The sequence below is a fragment of the Bubalus kerabau genome, chromosome 2 (genome assembly GCF_029407905.1).
Source record: "Bubalus kerabau isolate K-KA32 ecotype Philippines breed swamp buffalo chromosome 2, PCC_UOA_SB_1v2, whole genome shotgun sequence".
Taxonomy (NCBI): Eukaryota; Metazoa; Chordata; class Mammalia; order Artiodactyla; family Bovidae; genus Bubalus; species Bubalus kerabau.
The window spans coordinates 164,717,042-164,743,189 of NC_073625.1; the positions used below are offsets into that span (position 1 = coordinate 164,717,042).

The 26,148-nt window shown below is 44.1% G+C and overlaps 1 protein-coding gene and 2 long non-coding RNA genes across 4 annotated transcripts in view; 1 reads left to right on the forward strand and 2 right to left on the reverse strand.

Moving 5' to 3' along the window:
- Nucleotides 1-1,282: 1,282 nt before the first annotated feature.
- On the reverse strand, nt 1,283-3,240 carry LOC129644977 (uncharacterized). The gene is made up of 3 exons (XR_008711097.1): nt 3,140-3,240; nt 1,647-1,759; nt 1,283-1,530 (listed from the first exon to the last, which is right to left on the reverse strand). It is a non-coding gene; the product is annotated as an uncharacterized LOC129644977 (long non-coding RNA).
- Nucleotides 3,241-17,140: 13,900 nt separating this feature from the next.
- Nucleotides 17,141-20,692, reverse strand: LOC129644051 (uncharacterized). Its single transcript, XR_008710714.1, has 3 exons — nt 20,393-20,692; nt 19,273-20,040; nt 17,141-18,922 (listed from the first exon to the last, which is right to left on the reverse strand). It is a non-coding gene; the product is annotated as an uncharacterized LOC129644051 (long non-coding RNA).
- The window catches only part of WWTR1 (WW domain containing transcription regulator 1), a 146,359-nt gene continuing 139,979 nt past the window's right edge, over nt 19,769-26,148 (forward strand). Inside the window, exons 1-2 of one of the 2 annotated variants that reach the window (XM_055569388.1) lie at nt 19,769-19,902; nt 20,309-20,742. In XM_055569388.1, coding sequence (XP_055425363.1) covers nt 20,312-20,742 — 431 coding nt within the window. In that variant the 5' untranslated portion in view covers nt 19,769-19,902; nt 20,309-20,311. Of the gene's footprint in view, nt 19,903-20,305; nt 20,743-26,148 lie in introns of both variants that reach the window. The other variant, XM_055569389.1, reaches the window with a different exon arrangement.

A 26,148-nucleotide genomic window follows, 5' to 3' on the forward strand; every position in this document is an offset into this window, starting at 1 on the left:
CAGCCCAGAGGTTCTATAGGTTGGGGAACAGGTGATTGTGATGCTTCTCAATGTTTGCAAACTACTGACTTACACTATGAAATCCAAAACGTTGTATTCAGAAGTTCTCCTTCGGTATCTTGTGGCTTTAAATATACATGCTGAACTTTTTATTGAAACATGATATACATACAAAAAGTGCACATAGTATGAGTGTATAGTTTGGTTAACTTTCAGAGGCTGAACATAATCATGGAACCAGTCTCCAGATGAAGAGACAAAACATTTCTATAGCCAGAGGCAGCCCCCTCCCTGTATCCTCTTGTGGTCACACTTCTCTTGCCAAGGGTGATCACTGTCTTTGAACAGCACAAATTTACTTTTTCCTATTTTAATAAATTATATATATATGCGATTATACAGGGCTTCCCAGGTGGTGTTAGTGATAAAGAACTTGCCTGCCAATGCAGGAGACATGAGAAACTTGGGTTCAATTCCTGGGTCAGGAAGATCCTCTGGAGGAGGGCATGGCAACCTACTCCAGTATTCTTACCTGTAGAATCCCAAAGACAGAGGAGCCCGGCAGGCTACAGTCCATAGGGTCATACAGAGTCACACATGACTGAAGCAACTTAGCACACAGCATGCACTTTATTATACAGTTTATATTCTTGAATGTTTATCTTTTTTTTTCAGTGTTATATATATATAGGATTTATCTGTGTTATGTTTATAGTTGTAGTTTGTTCATTCTATATTCTACAATCTGTTATTGCATAGTGCCTCATTGCTTATTTATTCGACATACTTCTAAGGATTTGTGGGTGTTTCCCATTTGGAGCTTTTACTGCTGTGAACAATGAATATTCTAATTCATGTCTCTGAGTAAACATACATAAACATTTCTGTTTGGGTTGTACGTAAAAGTGGAAGCTCATGGCTTTAAATATTTTGGACTATTATTAACAAATAAGATTGCCCTTTAAATAAGTTATCTTTGACATTTAATGATAGCCTTTAAGGTATTGCATAGCCTGCTTCATATTCTAGGTGTTGTCCACAGCCTGAAGGGTGCTATTCAATATCTATAATCAGAATAAGACAAGGGGGCTGACACTGGTTGCCCAATAAAAAGTCATGAGTCTTTTCTCATGGGTCTGAGTCAATTCTCAGTCAGGAGTTTACTGACTGAAGAGGTAGCAGGTCCTCAGGAGCAGGGATCCTGAAATGGCAAGTTATGCTGTAAGAAAGTATTCTTAGCAATTTCCAAGGGCTCTCTCTGGTTGCTCAGTAGCCTAGGTGTGTCCGAATGACTCTTTGCAACCTCATGGACTGCAAAGAAATCCAGACTTCCTTGTCCTTCACCATCTCCTGGAGTGGCAGATGAAGCTTGGCTCCCTGGAGTTTGTTCAAACTCGTCTCCATTGAGTTGGTGATGCCATTTAACCACCTCTGTTGCCCCCTTTTCCTCCTGCCCTCAATCTTTCCCAGCATCAGGGTCTTTTCCAGTGAGTTGGTGCTTGATTTCCAAGGGAATCTATGGTTATTTTCCTGGAGAAAGGTGAATACTCAGATACTTCAAGGATTATTGAATACAGGTTCTAAGTTGCTATTGACATTTGGAGACCTGAATCAAAAAATGGAGTTCTAGCTAAAGTCTGACTTACAGTGGGTTACCTGGGCCTGCAGTCCCATCTGGTGGCCATTTTTTCTGTCTTTGAATATGTAACTGGGATTGATCCTCTTGGTAGCTGGACTGATCTTCCCATTGGCTATTGGCCTGTGGAATAAGAGTTATCATAGTGGTGAAGGTCAAGAGAAGGCTCTGAAATGGCACCCTGCCCAACTGTCCACTCCCAGCAGGATAGCAAATCAAAACCAGCATTGCATCCTGAGGATAAGCGTGGGAGTGGGGGGTGGTAAAGATGAATGCCATTGTTAAAAATCTAAAGCAGGGGTCTCCAACTCCCAGGCTGTGGACTGTTAGGAATTGGGCTGCACAGCAGGAAGTGAGCAGAGGGTGAGGGAGCCAAGCTTCATCTGCCACTCACCATCACTCGCATTACTGCCTAAACCATCCCCTGCCCCACCCCCACACCCCCATGGAAAAATTGTCTTCCATGAAACCAGTCCCTGGGACCAAAAAGGTTGGTGACCACTGATCTAAAAGATTCAAGGGTGCAGGGGGTGTGGGTGGTCCTGATTATATGTGAGTGCTCAGTCCCTGTCTGTCCAACTCTGTGTGACCCCCATAGACTGTAGCCCACCAGGCTCCTCTGTTCATGTAGTTCTCCAGGCAATAATACTGGAGTGGGTTGCCATTTCCTTCTCCAAGGGATCTTCCCAACCCATGTCTCCCGAATTGGCAGGTGGATTCTTTACCACTGAGCCACCAGGGAAGCCCATAGACAACATTTATTTACAGTTTTGCCCCAGGGATGTTAATTCTCCTACCTTCTGTCATATATAGTCTGGATATAGATACGGGCCATCTAAAGTCCTGGAGAATATCACAATGATCCATTACATCAATGACACTGTGCTGATTAGGCAAATGAGCACCATGTGACGATTACGCTGGCAGCAGATGGTAGGAAAGAGGGAACGAGGATTGGGTGTGAAGAGTTTCAGACTGCAGTGCAGCTCTGAGAATGTCCTGACCAGGCTGCCATGGAGCTTCAAGGCAGTGACTGACTGACCGATGGCCCACATGGGCAGGAAGGGCCCAGCTTTAAATTCCTGGTGTGTGCAGTCATTGGCAGACTGAGGACAGCATGGCCTTCAGCATGGCATTCCGGCTGTCAATTTCACAGACACGGCAGCTGGGGCTGTCAGCTCCCTGCCCGCCTCACAGGAGATTCTCTGTTGAAGGTAACCCTAAGCAGTGAATCCGCATGGTTTTCACCGCAGTCTATACAGACTGCATCACATGGATGCACTTCTCCACCATGTTTCAGGGTGCAGCTCTCCCCTAGTTCCCATAGACCTCTCCCCTGAGGGGAAACTTAGAAGAGGGAGTTTAGTGACATAAACCACAGCCCCTACTGCTGCAGTTGGTCTTCAGGTCACACTGGCATTTATCTTCCCGCTCCTCTACTATGCCCTCTGAAGACTCCACATCTCATGCTATCACCTTGGCAGGTGTTGATGGCTTGCTTACCTGGTGGTGCAACTCAGACTTTCATTCCTGAGGTCCCAAATCCTGGGAGTCGGACCCTTCTCAGCGTGGGGCTGTTGTATAAGTCCATGCACAGTTATAACTGGGAAAAGGAATCCACAGAGACACCAAGTAAATCACGCGGTCGTGCATATTTCTCTTCCCCTTCCTCCGCGCTGCTCCAGTGCAATAGCAGCCTTAGCTCCTCCCACTGCTCAGTTCATTCTGGCCAGAATGATGGCAACTGCTCTCTCTTATTGCTCTTGGACACAAGAGTCTAGGGTGCCTGTAGCATTCATAGATAATAGTTCAATGATACCAATGTTCACTAGCAAGGGTGTACTCCCTCTGGGGACCCGGACCCTTCTTCCTCTTTCCTCCATTCACTGCGGTCATATCTGCATGGCAATCTAAAGACCCTCCTGCCTGCTTTTCTTCTTTCGCCCCTCTATTCACAGGCATTTCCTCCAAAATATCCCTTGGTCATCTTGTTCCATCTTGGTGATCTGAACTGCCCCCATAAATCACACTCCTAGTTCTTGCCCAAATAACCATCTGTTTTTCTCAATTTTCCCCCCTTGGTAGACAGTTTAAACCTGAAGGTTTAACAGATATCTGCCCTATAAATGGGCTTCCTTGGTGGCTCAGATGGTAAAGAATCTATCTGCAATGTGGGAGACCTGGGTTCAATCCCTGGGTCAGGAAGATCCCCTGGAGAAGGGAATGGTTACTCATGCCGGTATTCTTGCCTGGAGAATTTCATGGACAAGAAGGCTGGAGGGCTATGATCCATGGGATCACAGAGTTGGACACGAATGAGTGAATGAATGCATACCTACCCTATAAACACAGGTATCTCTGCTGGTCAATTCACTGTCATTTAACTCTGTGGAGGAGTTACAGGATATGTCAGTGTCTTCCAGAACTTGTACTGGGGAAACAGAAGTCTATTTTGTCTATCTGCAGAAGGGCAAGTTCACCTTCAAACTGTTCTTGAGTTACTTTTATCGTTGCCTCCCTTTCCCCTCCCATTGAACTTTAGTGGTAGGAACTCTTTTTTGTCTCCTTTAAACCACAGAACTACTAATTCAAATGAAATGACATTTCCAGAAGAATAGAAATTCCTGATTTAAGTGAGGCCCTTTTGAGTTCAGATGAATTTGTGATAAATAAGAGAAAGAGGCTCTTGTTCCCAAACCAGCTACTCACTGCTGCCCCAAGCTGTAGATTAATGGAACTGGCCCAGGAAAATACTTGGTTGGGATTTTCCTTGGTGAGACTTTGTGGCCTCCAAGGAGCTAGCCTTGCAAGTAAATAAGTCTGGGTAGGAAAACACCTATATGTGAGGTTTTTATTGCCTCTCCTACAAAAACAAATCCCCTGGCAGTGATAAAATAGGAAAGACTGACTAGAGGTAAACACTTGGACTCTGCACAAAGGCTTTTGGTAATTTTAGGTAAAATGGGCTGGGTCTCTCCCATACCAACTGCTTGTGCTTTGGAAGCTGTAGAATGTGGGCTCCAAATACATTTGGTCAAACTGCCCGGAAAGTCAAAGGGAGGATTCATTAACAAGGATGAAATTTACCACCAGACTATGTCTGTCTTTTCAGCCAAACAGACTGAGGCTTATTTCTGGGGGTGCTCAAACACTAAAACAAAATGTTTTGAAACCCCTGTGATATTTTTTTGGTGAGTAGAGTGTCTAAAGGAACTTATGTGGAAGAATCAATATTAACGGTTGCTCCAGAGTTGTCAGGGAATTCATCAAAAAGGTCCCTCTCTATTAGTGACTACTTTTATTTTAAGAATGGGATCCATCACTTTTAACTTAAGACCTTAGCTTGTGAGGTAAAGCAAAATGAAGCATTAGCTCTTGGACACTTCACTATAATTTATCTCCAGGGCAGACAGAAGAGATAAATTTCTCACCCAAGATGTATTTAATTTAATATCAAAGAAACTTGTCATTCCTCACTGAAAGGCACAAGTTGCCATACTTAATTGAATAAGGCAGTCTTTTAACAACTGCAAGAGAAAACTAAAGATTTAAGCAGGTTTCCTCCCTGACAGACATTAACCAAGTTTAAAAATTTTATTTATTTATTTATTTGGCTGTGTCAGGTCTTAGTTGCCACACGAGGGTCTTAGTTATATCATGTAGGATCTCTCGTTAGGGCACATGGACTCTCTAGTTGTATTGTAAGGGTTCAGTAGTTGCCTTGTGTGGGCTTAGTTGCTCCATGGCATATGAATCTTAGTTCCTCAACTTGGGATCAAACCTGTGTCCCCTGAATTGCAAGGTGGATTCTTAACCACTGGACTACCAGGGAAGTCCCTAACCAGTTTACAGATACAATGTCTACTATCCAGACTGAATTATATTACCATCTCTAACCTGGAGCTCCTGACTGTGCAATCAATAACAGGAAGAGCTTTGATTGGCAATTTAATAGACAGTAGTTACCTAATTTTTTAGTAAGATGGTGGCTACATCTCAGGGATCTTGTCTTTCAAGTCTTTTTTTTTTTTTTTTTTTTTTGACCATTTTATCAGGGTCTTCTAAGTCGCTTTTCTAATATTTTCAAATTCTTTCCCCTCCTATGAAACATAAAAATAATGGCAGGTGGGAGGAAATTCACAGAATGAACAATACAATGTCTCTTGCCTGAAATCATTACCCCCAAAATAGGAGATGATGATTTAGTAGAACCACAATGTGCAGCCACTGGGTGGGTGTCCATGTAGTTCTAAAATTGTTTGGCTGTAAGGGCATCGTGTGATACCTCTAAGTATTTTGTTGGTGGTGTGTTTTTAGAAGATAAAGAGCTAAAAATTCAGGTTTCTGCTATGAAATGCTAAGCATATGAACATAGGTAGCTATTGCATCTCTGGGGTTCTCTCCATGGACCTTCTTTCCATGAGCTTCCTGCTTTCCTTTTAGAATCACACTCATTTTACTTATTCTTGACCTTGCTCTCACTTTCCCCCACCATCAAAGGACACCTGATTCAAGCTAAGCCAATCAGATACCTTTCCTTGGGAATTTAAACCTGAGGCAAAAGTCTGTTTCTCTTTTAAGAGGAACTGTGTATAATATGAGGACTTCTCTGGTGGCTCAATCAGTAAAGAAACTGCCTGCAATGCAGGAGACACAGATTTTATCCCTGGGCCAGGAAGATCCCCTGGAGAAGGTAAAGGCAACCCACCCCAGTATTCTCCCCTGGAGAACTCCATGACAGAGGAGCCTGGTGGGCTACAGTCCCTGGGGTCACAAAGACTTGCATAATATGTGAAGTTGTGAGGCATAGACAACCGCGTGCCACATGGCTTGAGGAGCAGAAAAAGCTGGGTGCAGAAAGAATAAAGTACATATGCAGAGAGAAGCGGGAGGGTGGGGCTTGCAGGAGGAGACAGAGAGAGGGAGAGAGAGTCAGAGATGTGAACTTTCTCAGGTTTTATGCAGTATCCTTGTAATTGCTCTCTTTTGCTTAAGAGAACATGACTTTTGGGACTTTCCAGGTGGCTCAGTGGTAAAGAATCTGCCTATTAGTGCAGGAAACATAGGTTTGATCTATGGTCCAGGATGCAGGCTTTGGTGCAACTAAGCCTGTGCACCACAACTATTGAGCCTGTGCTTTAGAGCCCAGGATTGAGCCCATGCTCCACAACTACTAAAGCCTGCACACCCCAGATCCCGAGCTCAGTGACAAGAGCAGCCACCGCAAAGAGAAGCCACTTGCCACAATTGGAGAAAGCCGGTGAAAAGCAGCAAAGACCCAGAGCAGCCAAAAATAAATAAATAAATAAATAAATAAACATAACTTTTTTACCTGCAGCCAAGAGGAGTCTTAACTTTTCCTCCCACTCCTGGCAGGTGTATGATATAGAAAACATGAATTTGCCCAACCAGGTAATCCTGGACTCACAGGAAATACTCTGATCCTGTAGGAACCGCTTTCTGCTGCAGGAAAAAAAATCTGCCTGCTTTCTGCACTTTCTCCCCACACCAGCCCTCAAAGGGTTTAGAAAGACTCAACCTGAAGATTAGGACAGACGGAGGTTTGGGGGCTCCCAAGGATTTGGGGGAGGTTAGGGCCCCTAATTAGATGGCTAGAGTGCCTGGCCATTGTTTGTAATATATTTTTTCTATAACAGACTATATACTGAGTTCCAAATCACCAATTTACAAGACAACTTTAGGACTACAATCCTTCAAAACAAAACAAAACAGGGACTTTCTATGCCATATTAATTAACAGTGATGATTCACAACCCAGAAAGGGTTCTGTAATACATGCAAGCACTCCACTAATCAGGGCTTGATTGTATTAAGTTCCCTCCATCATATTTGACTTTTCATTTATTTAACGAGAGGGAGGAGACAACTAAACTTCAATTTTCTGTATACTGAATGGCCATTAGATGACAAAGCATTTATGAAATGATACTGTAAGTCAGTGGAGGAAAAATAACTTTAAAAATATTCTCTTTTTTTTTTTGTTTTTGAAGAACAGAATTCTGTATGCTCAAGAAGGAGGAAGTAATTAAGACTTTGATTTGGCTAAAAAGTCAAGAGAGAAAAAAAAGTTATGAGAGAAATATAATTTGAAAGCTGAGAGACACTAAAGGGTTTGAGTTTTGGCTCTTTTGTAACAACTCAATGACTTTTGGTAAGACATAAATTTTTCTGAATCTTTGCTTTCTTGTCTATAAAATAGGAGTTCCAGTAAGCCTTGTCTGCCAATTCTTAGAGTTACTGTGAGATTCATGTGTGATTGTACATGTGAAATTGTTTTGTAGTCTATAGAAATATTATATAAATATTGTCTACTCTTATTATGATACTTTGAAATACTAATAGCTTTTAATTACTATGGCTAGGTGAAAATGTCTACAGTTATACAGTCAAATTAGGATTCATTGTATGGCAAACACTACATGAGAATAAATTCACCCTCTTACCCAAGATTATCTGCAAATATATATTTTTATTATTTTTATTTACTGTCTTTTTTTTGGCTCAAACCTATGCCCCTTGCATTGGGAACATGGAGTCTTAACCACTGGATCACCAGGGACATCCCAAAATATATATTTTTAAAGAAACTTTTTGCTGATTTTAAGCTTGTGTGAGTTGAACCCATGCCTGTAGTGTCGGCTCTGGTGGAGCAGCATTTGCCTCCTGGGCCCTCTCTCCACCCTGTCTTGGTTTGGCTGGTCCTCTCGTCTTCTCCTGGGCTCCAAACCACAAGTTGACTTTTCTTGACCAGGCACAAAAGTGACCTCCTTTGAGCATGGTCAGTCCTGAGACAGAGAGATAATAGGAGAGCTTGTATACTCTTGGCTCCTGTCAACAAGACAAATAAGACAGGGGAAGAGATGTGGCTTGAACAGCTGGTGTAACCAGATCTGGGACTTATTTGGGTAGAGGGAGGAGGTGAATGACATCATCAACCAATAAATGTCCTATTGGGAGGCAAATTCTTCCAGGCTCAGCCTGAAAGACCACGTCTGGTCTTGCACACAGTGGGCACCACAATTTTCTTTCTTCTGTTTTTGTTTGTTTTTTTAAACTTTGTGTGTATGTTTCTTAAATATTGATTTTTATTATTTGACTGCCCCAGGTCCTGGTTGCAGCACGTGGGAATTTCAATCTTCATTGTGGTGTCTTTATGTGGGATCTAGTTCCCCAACTAGGGATTGAGCCTGGGCCCCCTACTTTGAAAGCATGGAGTCTTAGCTGCTGGAGCACCAGGAAAGTCTCTGTTTGTTTTACAATTAAAAAAATTTTTTCCAAATATACATATACTATCATTATATGTATATATAATATACAGTATTATTCATACATTCAAGATATACATATATACACACTATATCACATATGTGTATGTGATATATGTATATACACATACACATATATATGTGTACATGAATGTGTATATACATATATATATATATGAATTATACTGAGCACCTTGAAATTTCCCCCCAAACACTTAATTAGTTCTTTCATCACACCCAAAATAATATTAATAGTATGGTTTAGGCTTCTGAGGGTGATGATTCGGTTTCTACATCATGTGACACATTTACACAGATCTAAGTACATAGAGACAATTATCTATTTTATTTTTACATAGGTTTTTTTTGTTGTTGTTGTTACTTTATCATCTTATTTTTCATTCATTTTTTCCCCTGTGTTTTTGAACAAAGTTGTAATTATGGTATTAGTTAATATTTGATTCTTGCTTTTTTTTTTTTATCAAAAGTTAAATGTGTTTTTTTTTCACATTGGTACATTATCTTCATAAATACTACCTCAGATAGCTACCAAAAATTCACTGGATGTGTTGAGCCATCACATATACTTTAGCCAATCTCGTGTTAACTGTTTAAGAAACTTCTGACTTTCCCCTACTATAAATAATGCTGTTTTTGGCAACTTAGCAATAAAGCTGCTAGTTAACCTCTACAGCTCACTTTATGTTGTGAAGTGTTTTCCATTTTTTGGCTGAACCTCCCTGCTTGTGGGATCTTAGCTCCCCAACCAGTGATTGAACCCATGACCCATGCCCTTGGCAGAGAAAGTGTAGTCCTAACCATCGGACTGCCAGGGAATTCCCATGTTAAGCATTTTCAAAAGTGTATTTTTCTTTTCTAAAAATATATTAATTAACTTTTTCCATTTAGATTTATTTTATCCCATTCAAAATATATGTATACATATATAATACTAAAGGATAAATAACTCATGCACAGTATCCAAGTAAAGACTGTGTCTCAGAAATTCTTTTTTCCTCTGGTCCAACTGCATTGCTGAAGCAGCAGATAACACTAAGCAGAAATAGTCCCATCCATCATGACCATCATCATCACGATTATCAAAACTATCTTCCTTATGATCATACCAGCGATGCATTTTTTAGGAACACCAAAGTGAAAGCGGACACTGAAACCTGTACCTGGGGAAAGTAAATGGAAAACTGGGTGGCAGCACCAATCGGCGTGTGTGAAAACTTGCTATATGCTGGACACGGTGGTCGAGGCTTGGGATGTGCTAACTTAAGAATATACACGTGCCAGGTTGGACTTGCCAAGGAATTGGTCAACTCTTAGGCCCCTGTTGAAATAAAGATTCATCTTTTTCAATAGTTTTCTGGACTCTTTGTTATTCAAATCCTTATCTATTCAAAGTCCTTGCTGTTTTGCTCCTCTTCAGTTGCTAATGGTGACTGCTTTGGCAATTTTCTCCATACAAGTTCCACAGGTTCAGGCAGCTTCTGCCCCCAAGGGTTCCAGGGCCTGAGTCCTTTAACAACTCACCTACCCCATCAAGTTCCCCACCATTCACCTTTGCTGAAATCATTCACTCAGACCAAGTCAGTGATTCAGAGCTGAGGAAATCAGCTTGTGGCTTTCCTGAGGGAAAATGGCAGGCAACAGCCACTGGACTAGGCAGCCACATGTACTGGATGCCCCTGTGTGAACACTTTGTTAGGCATGTGCTAAGTCGCTTCAGTCATGTCCAACTCCTTGTGACCCTATGGATTGTAACCTGCCAGGCTCTTCTGACCATGGAATTCTCCAGGCAAGAATACTGGAGTGGGTTGCCATTTCTTCCTCCAGGGGATCTTCCTGATTCAGGGGTCGAACCCGAGTCTCTCACGTCACTTGCATTGGCAGGTGGGTTCTTTACCACTAGGCCACCTAGGAAGTCCCTTGTTAGGCATGGGAAAGAGAAAAAAGAAAATGAAGCCCTCTTAGACTTGTCCTCAAAGAATTTGCAGTCCTGTTCAGGAGCTGAGTCCATATGTGGTGCCAAAATTGCAGTGAATGCTGAGAAGGTAACTTATAAACTTAAGAGTACATCATGTGGGGAATTCCCTGGTGGTCTAGTGACTAAGACTCCATGCTTCTAATGCAGAGGGCCAAGGTTCAATCCCTGGTCAGGGAACTAGGTCCCACAAGCTGCAACTAAGAGCTTACATGCCTCAATTAAAGATCCTGCATGCTGCTGCCAAGATCAAAGGTCCCAAGTGCCACAACTAAGGCCCAGCATAGCCAAATAACTAAATATTAACAAAACAGAACAGAGTACCCCAATGGGTTCTGGAAGAGGAAAAGGCAATCATGTGGGGATCATCATTCCCTCACAACAAGGAATTATGACTCTCAGAGAAGCAAATCCATAAGGAAATGCAAGATGCATCTAGACTTGCAGCTAGTGGAAACAGTGGCTGACTTTATTTTTCTGGGCTCCAAAATCACTGCAGATGGTGATTGCAGCCATGAAATTAAAAGATGCTTACTCCTTGGAAGGAAAGTTATGACGAGCCTAGACAGAATATTAGAAAGCAGAGACATTACTTTGCCAACAAAGGTTCGTCTAGTCAAGGCTATGGTTTTTCCAGTGGTCATGTATGGATGTGAGAGTTGGGCTGTGAAGAAAGCTGAGTGCCGAAGAATTGATGCTTTTGAACTGTGGTGTTGGAGAACACTCTTGAGAGTCCCTTAGACTGCAAGGAGATCCAACCAGTCCATCCTAAAGGAGATCAGTCCTGGGTGTTCATTGGAAGGACTGATGTTGAAGCTGAAACTCCAATACTTTGGCCACCTGATATGAAGGATTGACTCATTGGAAAAGACCCTGATGATGAGAAAGATTGAGGGCAGGAGGAGAAGGGGACGACAGAGGATGAGATGGTTGGATGGCATCACTGACTCAATGGACATGGGTTTGGGTGGACTCTGGGAGTTGGTGATGGACAGGGAGGCCTGGCATGCTGTGGTTCATGGGGTCGCAAAGAGTGGGACACAACTGAGCGACTGAACTGAACTGACAATCCAACTCAAGGCAAGAGATACTGAGGTAAAAGTTAAGTTCTGTAATCAAATCCTGCTGACCTTCAAAGTCAGATTCCCTGGGATTCTCACTCCCTTTGCCAGGTTGACATGCCTGTTGTGGAGCCTAGAACTTTCCTAACAGTGTGAGAGCTTCCTTGGTATAATTGTTCTCCAGTTTGTGTATTGCCCATTTGGCAGCTCTGTGATAGTCGCTAATGGCGACCTCCTTCAAGAGGTCTTACGCCACATGCTGCGCCTCCCAGGACTGCTGCTGCCAGAGCCTCTGTCCCTGTGGCAGGCCACTGCTAACCCATGCTTCCACAGGAGACCCTCAAGCACTCACAGGCAGGTCTGGCTCAGCCACTTGTGGGAGTCACTGCTCCTTTCCCGGGGTCCTGGTGTGCACAAGGTTTTGTTTGTGCCTTCCAAGTGTCTCCGGTGGGTATGAAGTTTGCTTTTAAATGCAATTGAGTCCCTCCTACTGTCTCGTTGCAGCTTCTCCTTTGCCCTTGGATGTGGGGTATTTTTTTGGTGGGTTCCAACATTCTCTTGACAATGGTTGTTCAGCAGTGAGTTGCACTTTTGGTGTTCTCGCAGGAGAAGATGAGCACACATCCTTCTACTCTGCCATCTTTTACAATAAGATGTGTCAAGGGAGTGAAAGAGACTCAACCTGAATTTAGGGGAAAGGAGAGAGCTATGGATGCAGGCTTGACAATGGATTGTATGGTGGGCAGTTTTGAGCAGGGTTCAAACAAAGAGACGTGTGTAGTGAAGGATCCGGCCAAATGTGTTTGGGTTGGAGCCTGGCTGGAGCGGATGAGAACACATTTGTGTAAAAATTTAGGTCAGAAAGCTGTGAAGATGGCAGTTTCTTGAGAGTCCTTGGGTGCTAGATTGACAGCTTAGACTTATTCTTGTGGGTGGTATTTCAAAAGCTTGTGAGCCAAGGAATGATGTCATGAAAATGGGAGTCCAGAAATGAGAGACTGGAGGCACAGAAAACAACTAGGAGGCCACTGAGCACCTTGGGAGATAAGGTCCTGTTGTGTGAGTGGAAGATGGGCTTGAGGAGTAATGGAAGGAAGAAGTGACAGCCCTTGCCATGACTAGATGTGGATGGAGAGGGAGGAGAGAAGGATGACTCAGGGTAGATTTCAGTAGAAAGGGTGGAAGGGAGGATTTGGAGACAGGAGATCAGCTTCAGGAGATCAGTGGAAAGTCTTTGCAAGTGGAAGGATTTACATATCTGCAGGAGTGTAGTCTCAATTGATTATCTTATGAAAGCTGTGGAGTTTCTCTGTGAGATGGGCGGGCAGTAGGTATCACAGGAATTTAAAATGACAAAACTTCTGGCTCACAGGAGAGCAGAGTAGGAAAAAGTACTCTCTCTGATCTAGGATTCCCCTGGAGAAGGAAATGGCAATCCACTCCAGGACTATTGCCTGGAAAATCCCATGGACAGAGGAGCCTGGTAGGCTACAGCCCATGGGGTCCCAAAGAGTCAGACATGACTGAGTGACTTCACTTTCTTTCTTTCTGATCTAGGATTACAAATCCTAGGCTAAGTCCTTTTTTTTTTTCTTTTCTTTTCCCCCCTATTCATTTCATGTACTTGGACAAAATACAGGCATACCTTGGAGATATTGCCCGCTTGGTTCTAGACCACAGGAATAAAGTGATTAGCTCACTAAAGTGAGTTGCTTAAATTCTTTTGGATTCCTCATGTATATAAAAAGGGGCTTCCCAGGTGGTGTCATTGGTAAAGAACCCGCCAATGCAAGAGATGCAAGAGATGTGGGTTCGATCCCTGGGTAGGGAAGATCCCTTGGAGGCAACCCACTCCAGTATTCTTGCCCAGAGAATCCCACGGACAGAAGAGCCTGGTGGGCTACAGTCCATAGGGTCACCAAGAGTTGGACATGACTGAAGCGACTAAGCACACGTGCACACGCATTTTAAGTAAAATTTATGTTTTACATTGTACTGTAGTCTGTTTAAGGTGCAATAGCATTATTCTTAAAAAAGACAATGTACATACCTTAATTAAAAGATACTTTATCACTAAAAAATACTAACCATCATCTGAGCCTTTAGTGAGTCATAAACATTTTGAAATAGTACCATCAAAGTTCCCTAATCATAGATAACCATTCACTAATACAGTAATTGGAGAAGGAAATGGCAACCCACTCCAGTAGTCTTGGCTGGAAAATTCCATGGATGGAGGAGCCTGGTAGGCTACAGTCCATGGGGTCGGAAAGAGTTGGACACAACTGAGTGACTTCACTTTCTTTCTTTCTATAGTTCCATTTGGAGAAGGAAATGACAACCCACTCCAGTGTTCTTGCCTGGAGAATCCCATGGATGGAGGGGCATGGTGGACTACAGCCTATGGGGTTGCAAATATTACTATATTGCACACACATAATATAGTAATAAGGAAAATGTCTGGAATACTGTGAGAATTACCGAACTGTGACAGAGATATGATCTGAGCAAATGCTATTGCAAAAATGGAGCTGATAGTGTTGCATGACACGGTTCAGTTCAGTTCAGTTGCTCAGTCGTGTCCGACTCTTTGCGACCTCATGAATCGCAGCATGCCAGGCCTCCCTGTCCATCACCAACTCTCAGAGTTCACTTAGACTCACGTCCATCGAGTCAGTGATGCCATCTAGCCATCTCATCCTCTGTCGTCCCCTTCTCCTCCCGCCCCCAGTCCCTCCCAGCATCAGAGTCTTTTCCAATGAGTCAACTCTTCGCATGAGGTGGCCAAAGTACTGGAGTTTCAGCTTTAGCATCATTCCTTCCAAAGAAATCCCAGGGCTGATCTCCTTCAGAATGGACTGGTTGGATCTCCTTGCAGTCCAAGGGACTCTCAAGAGTCTTCTCCAACACCACAGTTCAAAAGCATCAATTCTTCGGCACTCAGCTTTCTTCACAGTCCAACTCTCACATCCATACATGACCACAGGAAAAACCATAGCCTTGACTAGACGTACCTTTGTTGGCAAAGTAACGTCTCTGCTTTTGAATATGCTATCTAGGTTGGTCATAACTTTCCTTCCAAGGAGTAAGCGTCTTTTAATTTCATGGCTGCCAGTCACCATCTGTAGTGATTTTGGAGCCAAAGAAGATAAAGTCTCTCACTGTTTCCACTGTTTCCCCATCTATTTCCCATGTAGTGATGGGACCAGATGCCATGATCTTCGTTTTCTGAATGTTGAGCTTTAAGCCAACTTTTTCACTCTCCACTTTCACTTTCATCAAGAGGCTTTTGAGTTCCTCTTCACTTTCTGCCATAAGGGTGGTGTCATCTGCATATCTGAGGTTATTGATATTTCTCCCAGCAATCTTGATTCCAGCTTGTGCTTCTTCCAGCCCAGCGTTTCTCATGATGTACTCTGCATAGAAGTTAAATAAGCAGGGTGACAATATACAGCCTGGACATACTCCTTTACTATTTGGAGCTAGTCTGTTGTTCCATGTCCAGTTCTAACTGTTGCTTCCTGACCTGCATATAGGTTTCTCAAGAGGCAGGTCAGGTGGTCTGGTATTCCCATCTCTTGAAGAATTTTCCACAGTTTATTGTGATCCACACAGTCAAAGGCTTTGGCATAGTCAATAAAGCAGAAATAGATGTTTTTCTGGAACTCTCTTGCTTTTTCCATGATCCAGCGGATGTTGGCAATTTGATCTCTGGTTCCTCTGCCTTTTCTAAAACCAGCTTGAACATCTGGAAGTTCATGGTTCACGTATTGCTAAAGCCTGGCTGGGAGATTTTTGAGCATTACTTTAGTAGCGTGTGAGATGCATGACACAAGGTTGCCACAAACCTTCAATTTGTAAAAAAACAAAACAAAACAACGCACTATCTGTAAAGTGCTATAAAGTGAGATATTCCTGTACTTTAAAATTCCCTAGGCCAGTCTCCTTATCTGTAAAACATTTGTCTTTATCTATTTTATGGGTCTTAGCCCATAAATCACAGCCATTATTTATTAAATACTTCAGCAGGTAACAGAATTTAAGAACTTTATTTCTTAATTTTTAGAATGCCCATTCTTCATTTAAAAAAAAAATTCCAAACTCCAGTAGCTTAAAACAATATTCATTTTATTTGTTCATACTTCTACAATCTGGGCTGCACTGGGCTCTGTGGTTCTGTTGGTTTTGATGCTGATCACTGACTTGTTTGCAGTCGCCTGGTGGGTGGCTGGGTCTGGATGGCTGGACTTCTGTCTCTCCCCTATCTCAGGGTCTCTTCCTCTCCACCTGGTTTCTCCAGCAAAATAGTTGCACTTCTTCCCCACTGGCTCAGATCTCCCCAAAGTACAAAAGCAGAAACTTTCACACCTCCTTAGGGGTTCAAAGAGGGAACTAGCACAGCTGCAGGGCTGCATTTCCAGGTGAAGGTAGGTCACTGGCCAGTCCAGATTTAAGTGGGAGGGACTCCATAAGGGTGTGACCAATAGGGTGGTCCACTCAAGGGCAGCAGTGTCACAGACTACAATAGTATCTCCAATTTGTAAGTGAGTAATCTGTGATTTAGGGAGGTTAAATTACTTGCCCCACATAGAGAATAGAGATAAGCATGAGAGAACAGATAAAATTTGTACACATTTGTCAAGACTCTGATGCTGGGAGAGATTGGGGGCAGGAGGAGAAGAGGACGACAGAGGATGAGATGGCTGGATGGCATCACTGACTCGATGGATGTGAGTCTCAGTGAACTCCAGGAGTTGGTGATGGACAGGGAGGCCCGGCGTGCTGCGATTCACAGGGTCACAAAGAGTCGGACACGACTGAGCGACTGAACTGAACTGACTGTCCCTCAGTATCACTGTGTGTGTGTGTGTGGGGTTGGTTCCAAAAAGAACACCCCCTGAAACCCAAATCCAAGGATGCTCAAGTCCTTTATATAAGAATGGTGCAAAAAAAAAAAAAAAAAAAAGGTGCAGTATTTAAATATAACCTACACATATCCTCTGACATACTTTAAATCATCTCCACATTTCTTATAATATCTAATACAATTAAATGCTATGTAAATAGTTGTCAGAGTGGTATAAATTCAAGTTTTGCTTTTTGGAACTCTGGATTTTTTTTTTTTTTTTTTTTAATCCACCGCGGATGTGGAATCCAAGGGATAAAAAAGGGCCGACTAAAATTTGTTTTAATCTAAAATCTTGTGAGGTGGGTACTGTTATTGTTCCTAATGTAGAATGAGGAAAACTCAGGAATTGAGAGTTGAACTACTTTGCCTCAGGTATTTTCCTCTGGAGATTCATTATACACTTGTCTGCTGTCTCTTACAGGGCACTACCTGATACACATATAGTGAAGTTGCTCAGTCATGTCCAACTCTTTGCGACTCCATGGACACCAGGCTCCTCTGTCTATGGGATTTTCTAGGCAAGAGTACTGGAGTGGGTTGTCATTTCCTTCTGCAGAGAACTTCCCAACCCAGGGATCGAACCCAGGTCTCCCACATTGTAGGCAGATGCTTATATAAGGTGACTGTAAATGTTATTTAATCTGAAACTATTGTTTGAAGCACTGAAGCAAATCTCTTCAGCCACCCACTATCATATCTTATAGACTGGGAACTGGGAGTTTTCCCTTTGAGCTCTCACGTGATCAGAGCCTTTCCCATTTCAGGCGTCTACTCTGTCCTCCATTATCTAGGGCTTGAAGTCTGGCAAGGAGTGACAGCATCCTTGCCCACCCAACCTCAACCTTGATTCTCCCTGGCTGATTGACCTCATGGTTCCCTCAGTAATTTCCTCTTTTCTAGCAACCAGGTATTTCCTACGAAGCAAGACCTTCCTTCCTGGGTGATGACCTCCCTGCAATAGGGCTAGCCCTAAAGGTGCATCCTTTCATTGTCAAGAGGCTTCTCCATTAGTGACCCTTTGGTCCCATTCACTTCCTGTAGTTCCAAAGCGAATTCCCTATTGCTGCAACTGGTGGCTTTTGAGAATAGCTGCAAAGACGCTGCTTCCCGTGGAGTGACCTGCAGCAGCCTCCCCTTCCCTCTGCTGGTCCTGTGGGCAGAGGACTTGCTGAGGGAAAACAGTTTCAGAGTTTCCTGGAGGAGCCATGCTCTGCTTGCCTTTGATAGTGATCTCTCAGGCAGCCTTGATTTTTCCCAGTCTGTGAGGAGCACACCCTCCGATATAGATAATGAAGAAGGGGGCTCACATAGGTGCCCTCTGCTCTATTTTGGGCAGTGACAGGGAGCAGCCATTCAGGGAATGTGCTTTGAATACTCCTACCCTTTCCATGGCAAAACTATAGGATGGCCTTGTCTTTCCCATACACTTTTCTCCTTCACAGCAACTCCAGATTTTAATTTTGATTTTGTTCTACTCTAATAAAAATGTGGAGGCACAATACTTGCACTTTTATTTAACAAAAAGGTATGTAGGCAGGTATGTCTGCAAAGCGCTTTACATATATTGTCTCATGTGACTTATTTCATAAGCTTATGTTTGAATCCAGTAGGGTGGGGTGGGGTAGGGGTTTTCTGAAGCCGAATTTACCTCGCACACCACTCTCCTCTTTCCCCCGACGGGAGGGGACAAGGAAAAGAAGGAATCGAGCTGCTTCGGAGGGCCAGGCTGCCCCCTACTTCCCGCAGCTGTCTTGCTAGGCCAGATCTAGAAGCAGGGGGTCTCCATCCCACGCCCAGATCCAGTCGGTGGGAGGGTGGGTGGTTTTTTCCGGGTCACTGGCGCACCCTCTCAATTCCCAGCCACCTGTTCCGGTTCCATCCCGGTTCCAGGCTCTCTGGAGGGCGTCAGGGACATTCCAATCCTCCCACGACCCGCGAGGATGTCGCGGGAGCGGTGGGGGGGGGGGGCATGCTGTCCCTTTCCAGCACCGAAGATTTGCCCAGGTTTCTTCTCAACCCCTGGTGACCCGAGTCACCCTGGAGAGGAAAAAAGAACTGATAAATGGTTTCAAGCTTGTTTGTTTACAGTGAACTAGTTGGCGAAGTCGCATCCCTAGCGACAGAGGCACTTTCTGGGCACCGTCTGCGCACGAGCAGACAATTGAAAGCCAAACAGCCGAGATGCCTCCTCGCCAGACCAAATATGGTCACATGCAGCCTCCCGTGGAAAGGCTGGCCTCGCTGGTGTCTCCCCGCGTCGGAGCGTACCCGGGCCCGCCCTTAGAATCACTGATCAGTGCCGCGCTCCGGGCTCCCGGCCTCGGTACCCGGCACGGAGAGAAGGCGCGGCACCCAGGACCCGCCCTTCTTCTGTCTGGGCCCCTTACTCGCGTGTCTTCCGCCGCCCCCAGCCTGGTTTCGGTCCACAAGTCCTTGATTAAACAGGCTCGGGCCACTTTCCCTTTGATCCCGCCCCAAGTCCGTGGTAAACTCAAAGGAATGCAGATCCAGGGTTCCGCGAGAGAGGTCAGCGCGACCAGGAGGAGTGGGTGGGGGGCACCCATCTCCTCTTATCCTGCAGAGTACCCAGCACGCCCAAGGTTTTCTGGTGCCAGGGTGGAAGGAGGAGGAGGAGGAAGGGGAGGGACGAGAAGGGGTAGGCAGGCTCGGGACTTGGAGGTAATGCATAATTCAACAGCTCAACTTTCGGACCCGCCTCTTTCCTGGGAGTGGGAGTTTGCTCCAAACTTTGTTTATGGGACAGTCCGGGATCCGCGGCGGCCGCGCAGTCTGCTTCTCCGCCTCTCCGCGGAGCGCGAGCGCCTGAGGCCAGTTCGGGGGATGTGAGAGCCGAAGCCTCTCGGCTGCCAGACACCGAGTAGGGTCGGGATTTGCCAGCCGGGCCCCAGCTCCAGCCCTGCAAGCTCGGGACGCAACCGAGCGACCCAGGCCTAACGGCGAGTTCGGGCGGGACGGCGGCCACCGCACGCCCAGACTCGGCTTCGCTGCGCGCCCAGGTAGTGCCCGCTGGCGCGCGCCCGCTCACCCCGCACCACGCCAGGGCGCCCGGCTCCTCGGGCTTACCGAGTGGAGACGTCTTGGAGTTGGCTCGGGTTGAGACTTTGAGGGCGCTGCCTGCTCTGTGAAGTTTCGACCTGTCCTTAGACACCAGCAGTTTCATTAGCGTCTCCAGTGCAGTTAACTCCCAGCAGACACCCCCTCCCCCTTTCCTGGTAACTTCTTGGCTTCAAGAAAGTTGCATAATTCTGGAGGCCAGGAGGGACCCCCTCCCCCATCCCGCTGGTCTAAGTGCTGGGTGTCTGGGATCCCGAGGCGGACACCTATCTGTCTCTTCTCTCTATTCTCCCTTTCAATTCTCAGACCTTCAATAAGAAGCTAATCTGACCTCCTTTCTCCTAGCAGAAGATGAATCCGGCTTCGGCGCCCCCTCCGCTCCCACCACCCGGGCAGCAAGTGATCCACGTCACTCAAGACCTAGACACGGACCTCGAAGCTCTCTTCAACTCGGTGATGAATCCCAAGCCCAGCTCGTGGCGGAAGAAGATCCTGCCCGAATCGTTCTTCAAGGAGCCTGACTCCGGCTCGCACTCGCGCCAGTCGAGCACCGACTCGTCCGGCGGCCACCCGGGGCCCCGACTGGCCGGCGGCGCCCAGCACGTCCGCTCGCACTCGTCGCCCGCGTCCCTGCAGCTGGGCACGGGCGCGGGCGCCGCGGTCAGCCCCGCGCAGCAGCACGCACATCTCCGTCAGCAGTCCTACGACGTGACCGACGAGCTGCCGCTGCCCCCAGGCTGGGAGATGACCTTTACGGCCACTGGTCAGAGGTACTTCCTCAAGTAAGTCAGCCTGGAGCAAGAGGGGGACACAGAGTCACAATACCCAGGCCGCTCGCGCTTGTTCTTGTGCGTGTTCGTGACCGTGCGTGCGTACTTGCGTGTGGGTGCCTGCGTGTTAATGTTTGTCCTTGCACGGCTTTTTTCCAGAAATCTGGGAGGCTGGAAGTGGGAGTTAGTTTTAGGGTGTTGGAATTGTAAGGGATCAGAAGCTGGGGCTGGTGGAGTTCATCCAGGATCCGGGAAGTTGCGAGATTTTCAGGACATGAAAATTCTTCGAGGTAGAAGAAAAAAGTACTTGGGCAGAATTCTCGTGAAACACCTAGATGACTATGCGTTGAGTCTGGAGTACTGATACTGGAGTACTTTGACTTCTGGACCCAAACTCTTATTCCCTTTCTGGCCCACTCTAAGTCAGGTAACTCCTAGCCTGGTGCACTGCGATGTGACATCAAGATAGTTCTAGAACAGAACTGAGGCTTGGGGAGGAGAGAGGAACTTCTGTTACTGGAGGTGGTCTGCTGTCTCTCCACTGGAAAAGGGAGCATTCACTGACTTAGGCCTTACAGCTCCCAGTTCGGTGACGTAATGACCATACAGCACCCCCCAGTGATGTAATTAGGAACTGCGTGGTGAAGTAGTTGTGGGCTGGACAAATCAGTTGTGTGGAAATTGGGTCAGGAGTTCTATTGTGTTGCACTTGGTAACCTAGAATATCATCGATCAGGAGCTGCTTTGTAGTATTTCCCGACAGGTTGTTCTGGCTTTTCGATGTAGTGAATTTTACATTCGAGTGGAATTAGACTGTGTAGAAAAATGTATTCATGGGCATAAAGAAGGTTGCTTCAATTGTGGTACCCTAAAATAATTATATTCTGGAGGAGAAGCCAAGCTAGAACTTGAAACATAACCAGTGAGGTCATGGGGGGGGTCAGGCCATCAATGGCCTGGATAGAAGTCCTGCCAACTGGAGCACTTGGTTCAGGATTGCCTGCACTGGCTGGCTGTTGACTGCCGTGGAGGAAAACTCGTTTTCTGAGAACTTGCCTTAGACTTTATTTTAAAGCCTATATATATAAAATAGAGTAGTTTAGAAGTTGTTATGTGCAATTTTAATAAGGTAATATTTGATACTTTGATTGCTATGAGAGGCTGCTGCTGCTAAGTCACTTCAGTAGTGTCCGACTCTGTGCGACCCCATAGACGGCAGCCCACCAGGCTCTATGAGAGGACCTGATAACAAATACACAGTGATGGATGGAGGCTTATAATAGCCAACCATTTGACTCATACTGGTAGCCAGTTATTTCTTCTCCATCCCAAAGCTGTTGACATCTTGTGCAAGGAGTTCTTTGTTATTGGGGGGGTTGATCTAGCGCTGAGAAGCCCTTGTCCGAAACAGAGTTGCTGATCGTTTTAGTCCACAACTGGTCTTCTGGTTATTGAGTGCTAGTGTGGACACATACTGAGTGCTTTGATCTAAATAGTTGGTGGAATTCAAGTATGTGATGTAATAGCATGACATTTTTCTAAGTGTGATGATATTGTTCTAAAGGATGGCATTAGTTTATATACTGTGTGTATGTGCAAAGTCATTTCCAACTCTTTGCAACCCTATGGACTGCAGCCTCCCAGACTCCTCTGTCCATGGGATTCTCCAGGCAAGAATATGGGAGTTGGCTGCCTTGCCCTCCTTCAGGGGATCTTCTCGACCCAGGGATTGAACGGGCATCTCTTGTGTCTCCTGAATTGGCAGGCAAGTTCTTTACCATTAGCTCCAGCCCTTATATACTATATAAAGGTCTGAAGCAGCATGTTGTGTTGCTTACTTAGGTAAATGCAGTTTTGAATATGTTATTGTGACTTTTGTAGAAATGGACTTAGTAGTACATACAAATAGAAAAAGACCCAATATTTTACAATAATTTTGGAAAATATTTTTGGTCCCAAATGATTTTTGAACTATGTTTATATATATATATACATACACAAATATATATGATATGCGATCGGTATAACTGGTTGCTAAAAATAAGAAATAAGAGCTAGTCTTGCCTAATGTCTGAGGAAAGCTAGGGGAAAAGATCCCTAAACAAAAGCAAAACAAAAGAATTCTCTTTTATACACATTTTGAATGATTGGAGTAGCTCAAAAATATGTTCGTGAAAAGTGGAAGTTAGCCTTGGGTTTAGAAAAAATTGATCTGCTACATCTGCCTTATCCCCCCAACTAAAGCCACTCCTTGGCTTCCCGGGTGGCTCAGTGATGAAGAACCCACCTGCAATCCAGGAGATGAGTCAGGAACCATGGGTTTAATTCCTGGGTGGGAAAGATCCCCTGGAGAAGGAAATGGCAACCCACTCCAGTATTCCTGCCTGGAAAATCCCATGGACAGCCCATAGGGTCGCAAAAGACTTGGGCACAACTTAGCAACTAAACAACAACAATAACAGAAAGCCACTCCTCAGTCCAAAGCTGGGTGAATCTCCTTTGTACAGTCAGTGATGACAACAACTGGAAAAACATGTAGATAATAGGTCTGTAGGCTTGAGCTGATAACAATCCTTGACAATTGTTGGCCAAGTAGCTAAGGGAATTTAAGAAATTAAATCACTGTGATCATTGTCTTTTGAGATAAAGAACTCTTCCAAGAGTTCTCTGAATTTCTTTCGGAGCTTTGTTAAAGTTGGAATAAGGTAAATGTTATATGTCATACTTTGTTTCATCAAGCAGTGTATCTTGGTGGATTTAAGTAGAAGCTTGGAAAATGATGGCAGCTGACCTTGGATTAATTTTCATAAAAATCTACCCATGACTTTGCACCATCATCTCTGAAATGGTGCTAGCAGTAGAATCGTATTCTTGATTCTGTCAGGAGTAGAGGGCTTTATAAATCAGAAATCAAATCATTTCATAATTGACAAGGTCATTTTTTAGGGGAAGGTTAGAAAATTGAGGCCAGGGAAGGATATCAACATGACTCTGGGAAAGTCATGTGCTTATTTATTGGTGGACTGGCCCTCTAATCTGTTGCCTTTACTTCAGGAGCAATTTTCCATTTTCCATGCCCCACTTAATCCCCATGTCACTTCCCCAGTTGAACAATGAGCTATGTGGGATATAAAGCCTGGACATCTAAGAGGTTTTAAACAGTTTTTGTCATTTTCTCAGGTAAGATTGTTCTTATGTATACAATGTAATTACTTTCTGACACCTGTTAAAGGACACCTTTTCTCAGTGTTCAAACCTTCCCTGTGATGTTAGGGTGCCATTTAACTGTGGGCTGGATGGAACCAGGCCATGTTAAAACGCAGGGCCTCTGAGATGACTGCAAAGTTTCTGCTGTTCTCTACAGCTCATAAATCAGGTTGGGGTGTGGAGGTGTTGGGCTCTCTGCTACAGGGTTTGAGCACTGATCACATTAAAATTAAAAAAAAAATGTCTGGTTATAAATGGAATACATTTGGTGTATCTAGACCAGAATATAGAGAATTACAAAGAAGAAAATGATCTGGCTTCAGTAGAACGTTCCATTCTTACAGAAAAATTGTATTTGAATAACATATTCTATAAGAGAATATATCCCTACTCTTAAATATAATTCCAACTGTAACATTTGCTGCCACTCCCAGGTTTTAGTAATAATTTTAGTGTTTAGCCTTTTCTGTAATGTGTGGTAGAAATTTATTTTTGTCAAAATTTCTCAAGGCTCACGGAGGCAACTTTTAAATTTTTTAAAAAACTGTTTCTGTATTTAATTCTTAGACTGTTACCTTCTTAACCCTTTAAGTAATATGCTTTTACCACTATTGTTATCAATATTTAACTCCTAATAAGAAAATAAGAAGACTCTTGAGAGTCCCTTGGACTGCAAGGAGATCCAATCAGTCCATTCTAAAGGAGATCAGTCCTGGGTTTTCTTTGGAAAGACTGATGCTAAAGCTGAAACTCCAATACTTTGGCCACCTCATGCGAAGAGTTGACTCATTGGAAAAGACTCTGATGCTGGGAAGGATTGGGGGCAGGAGGAGAAGGGGACGACAGAGGATGAGATGGCTGGATGGCATCACTGACTCGATGAACGTGAGTCTGAGTGAACTCCGGGAGTTGGTGATGGACAGGGAGGCCTGGTGTGCTGCGATTCATGGGGTAGCAAAGAGTCAGACATGACTGAGCGACTGAACTGAACTGAACTGAACTGAACTGAAGAAAATGAGAAATGTAGCTCCTTAAAATGTTTCTTTTTTCCTCTCCCAAGTTTGATATTTACATTATTTTGAGTTTGTCTGTTAGGTCACCTTTGTTATTTTCTGGAAACTTTTGACAGTATTTCTTGACTCCCCATTTAGTAAGTCAAGGAGGTTTGGGTGGCTGGCAGTTCCACAGTTTGCTTTTTGTCTGTGACACCTCAACATTCCAAAGCTCTGAATCCATGACTAATAAAGATTTTGTGCTTTGCCCCCCAATTGACTGTATTCGTAAATTCTTCTTGAAGTTGAAAAACCGGAAGCAACATTTAATATAATTTACTGCCTTGTGTATTAGATTGGGTCTTAGACTTGCACACTGGGTCTGGTGTCCGGACTCCTGAGACACTCTGGAGGATATATCCAGCAACAAAGTCAAATGGATTCTTTCTTTTCACTCTTCATCAGTTGTTTAAATTTGTGTCACCTTTTAGTTTCTTCATATTTGGACCTTGACTTTCTTACAGATTTTTTTTCTTAGTATTTCTAATCGCCTTTTTATGCATTGATATGTTATTTGCCTTTATTATGATCTCAAAATGTTCTAGGCTCGCAATCCCCTTGGTTGTCAGGTTTCTTTTCCTTAAGCTTTTATGTCCAGATTCCTTAATCTTTGTGTCCCATTCTGGTTTCTCTCTAGACCTACAACAGGACTGTCATCCTAGGACTTCTCTTTCTTTCCATGGCTAGAAAAGCTGAAGTACAAACTTCAGTAACTTCTTAAGAGATGTTTGTGGGAGGTAAAGTTTTCAAATTCTTTTCAGTTAGAAAAGATTTTGTTTAAAATTGTTGTTTAAGTTTTACTTTTCTTAAAAAAGAACTGACTCTGTCTGGTTTTCTCTGTTTACCTTTCTTTGGTTGACTAGATAATGTTGTTGTTTTCATGAAGAGCCTTTTGTCAATCAAAAAAAAATTATTTGCTGCCTTAGTTTCCTTGTCTGTAAAATAAGGATCATAATACCTATTTCATGGTATTTGGAAGATTAGATAACATACCTGAAGTGTCTGGTACATAGTCGAATTTCAGTACAAGTTCATTCTTGCCTCCTCACATGCATACTCTTGTCTACCTGGCCAAAATCAGATGCAGAGACTTTGGTAGTAGGGTAAACTAATTTTGGCTCTTAATTAAGGTTTGGCGCTGAATGACAGCCTGGATCTG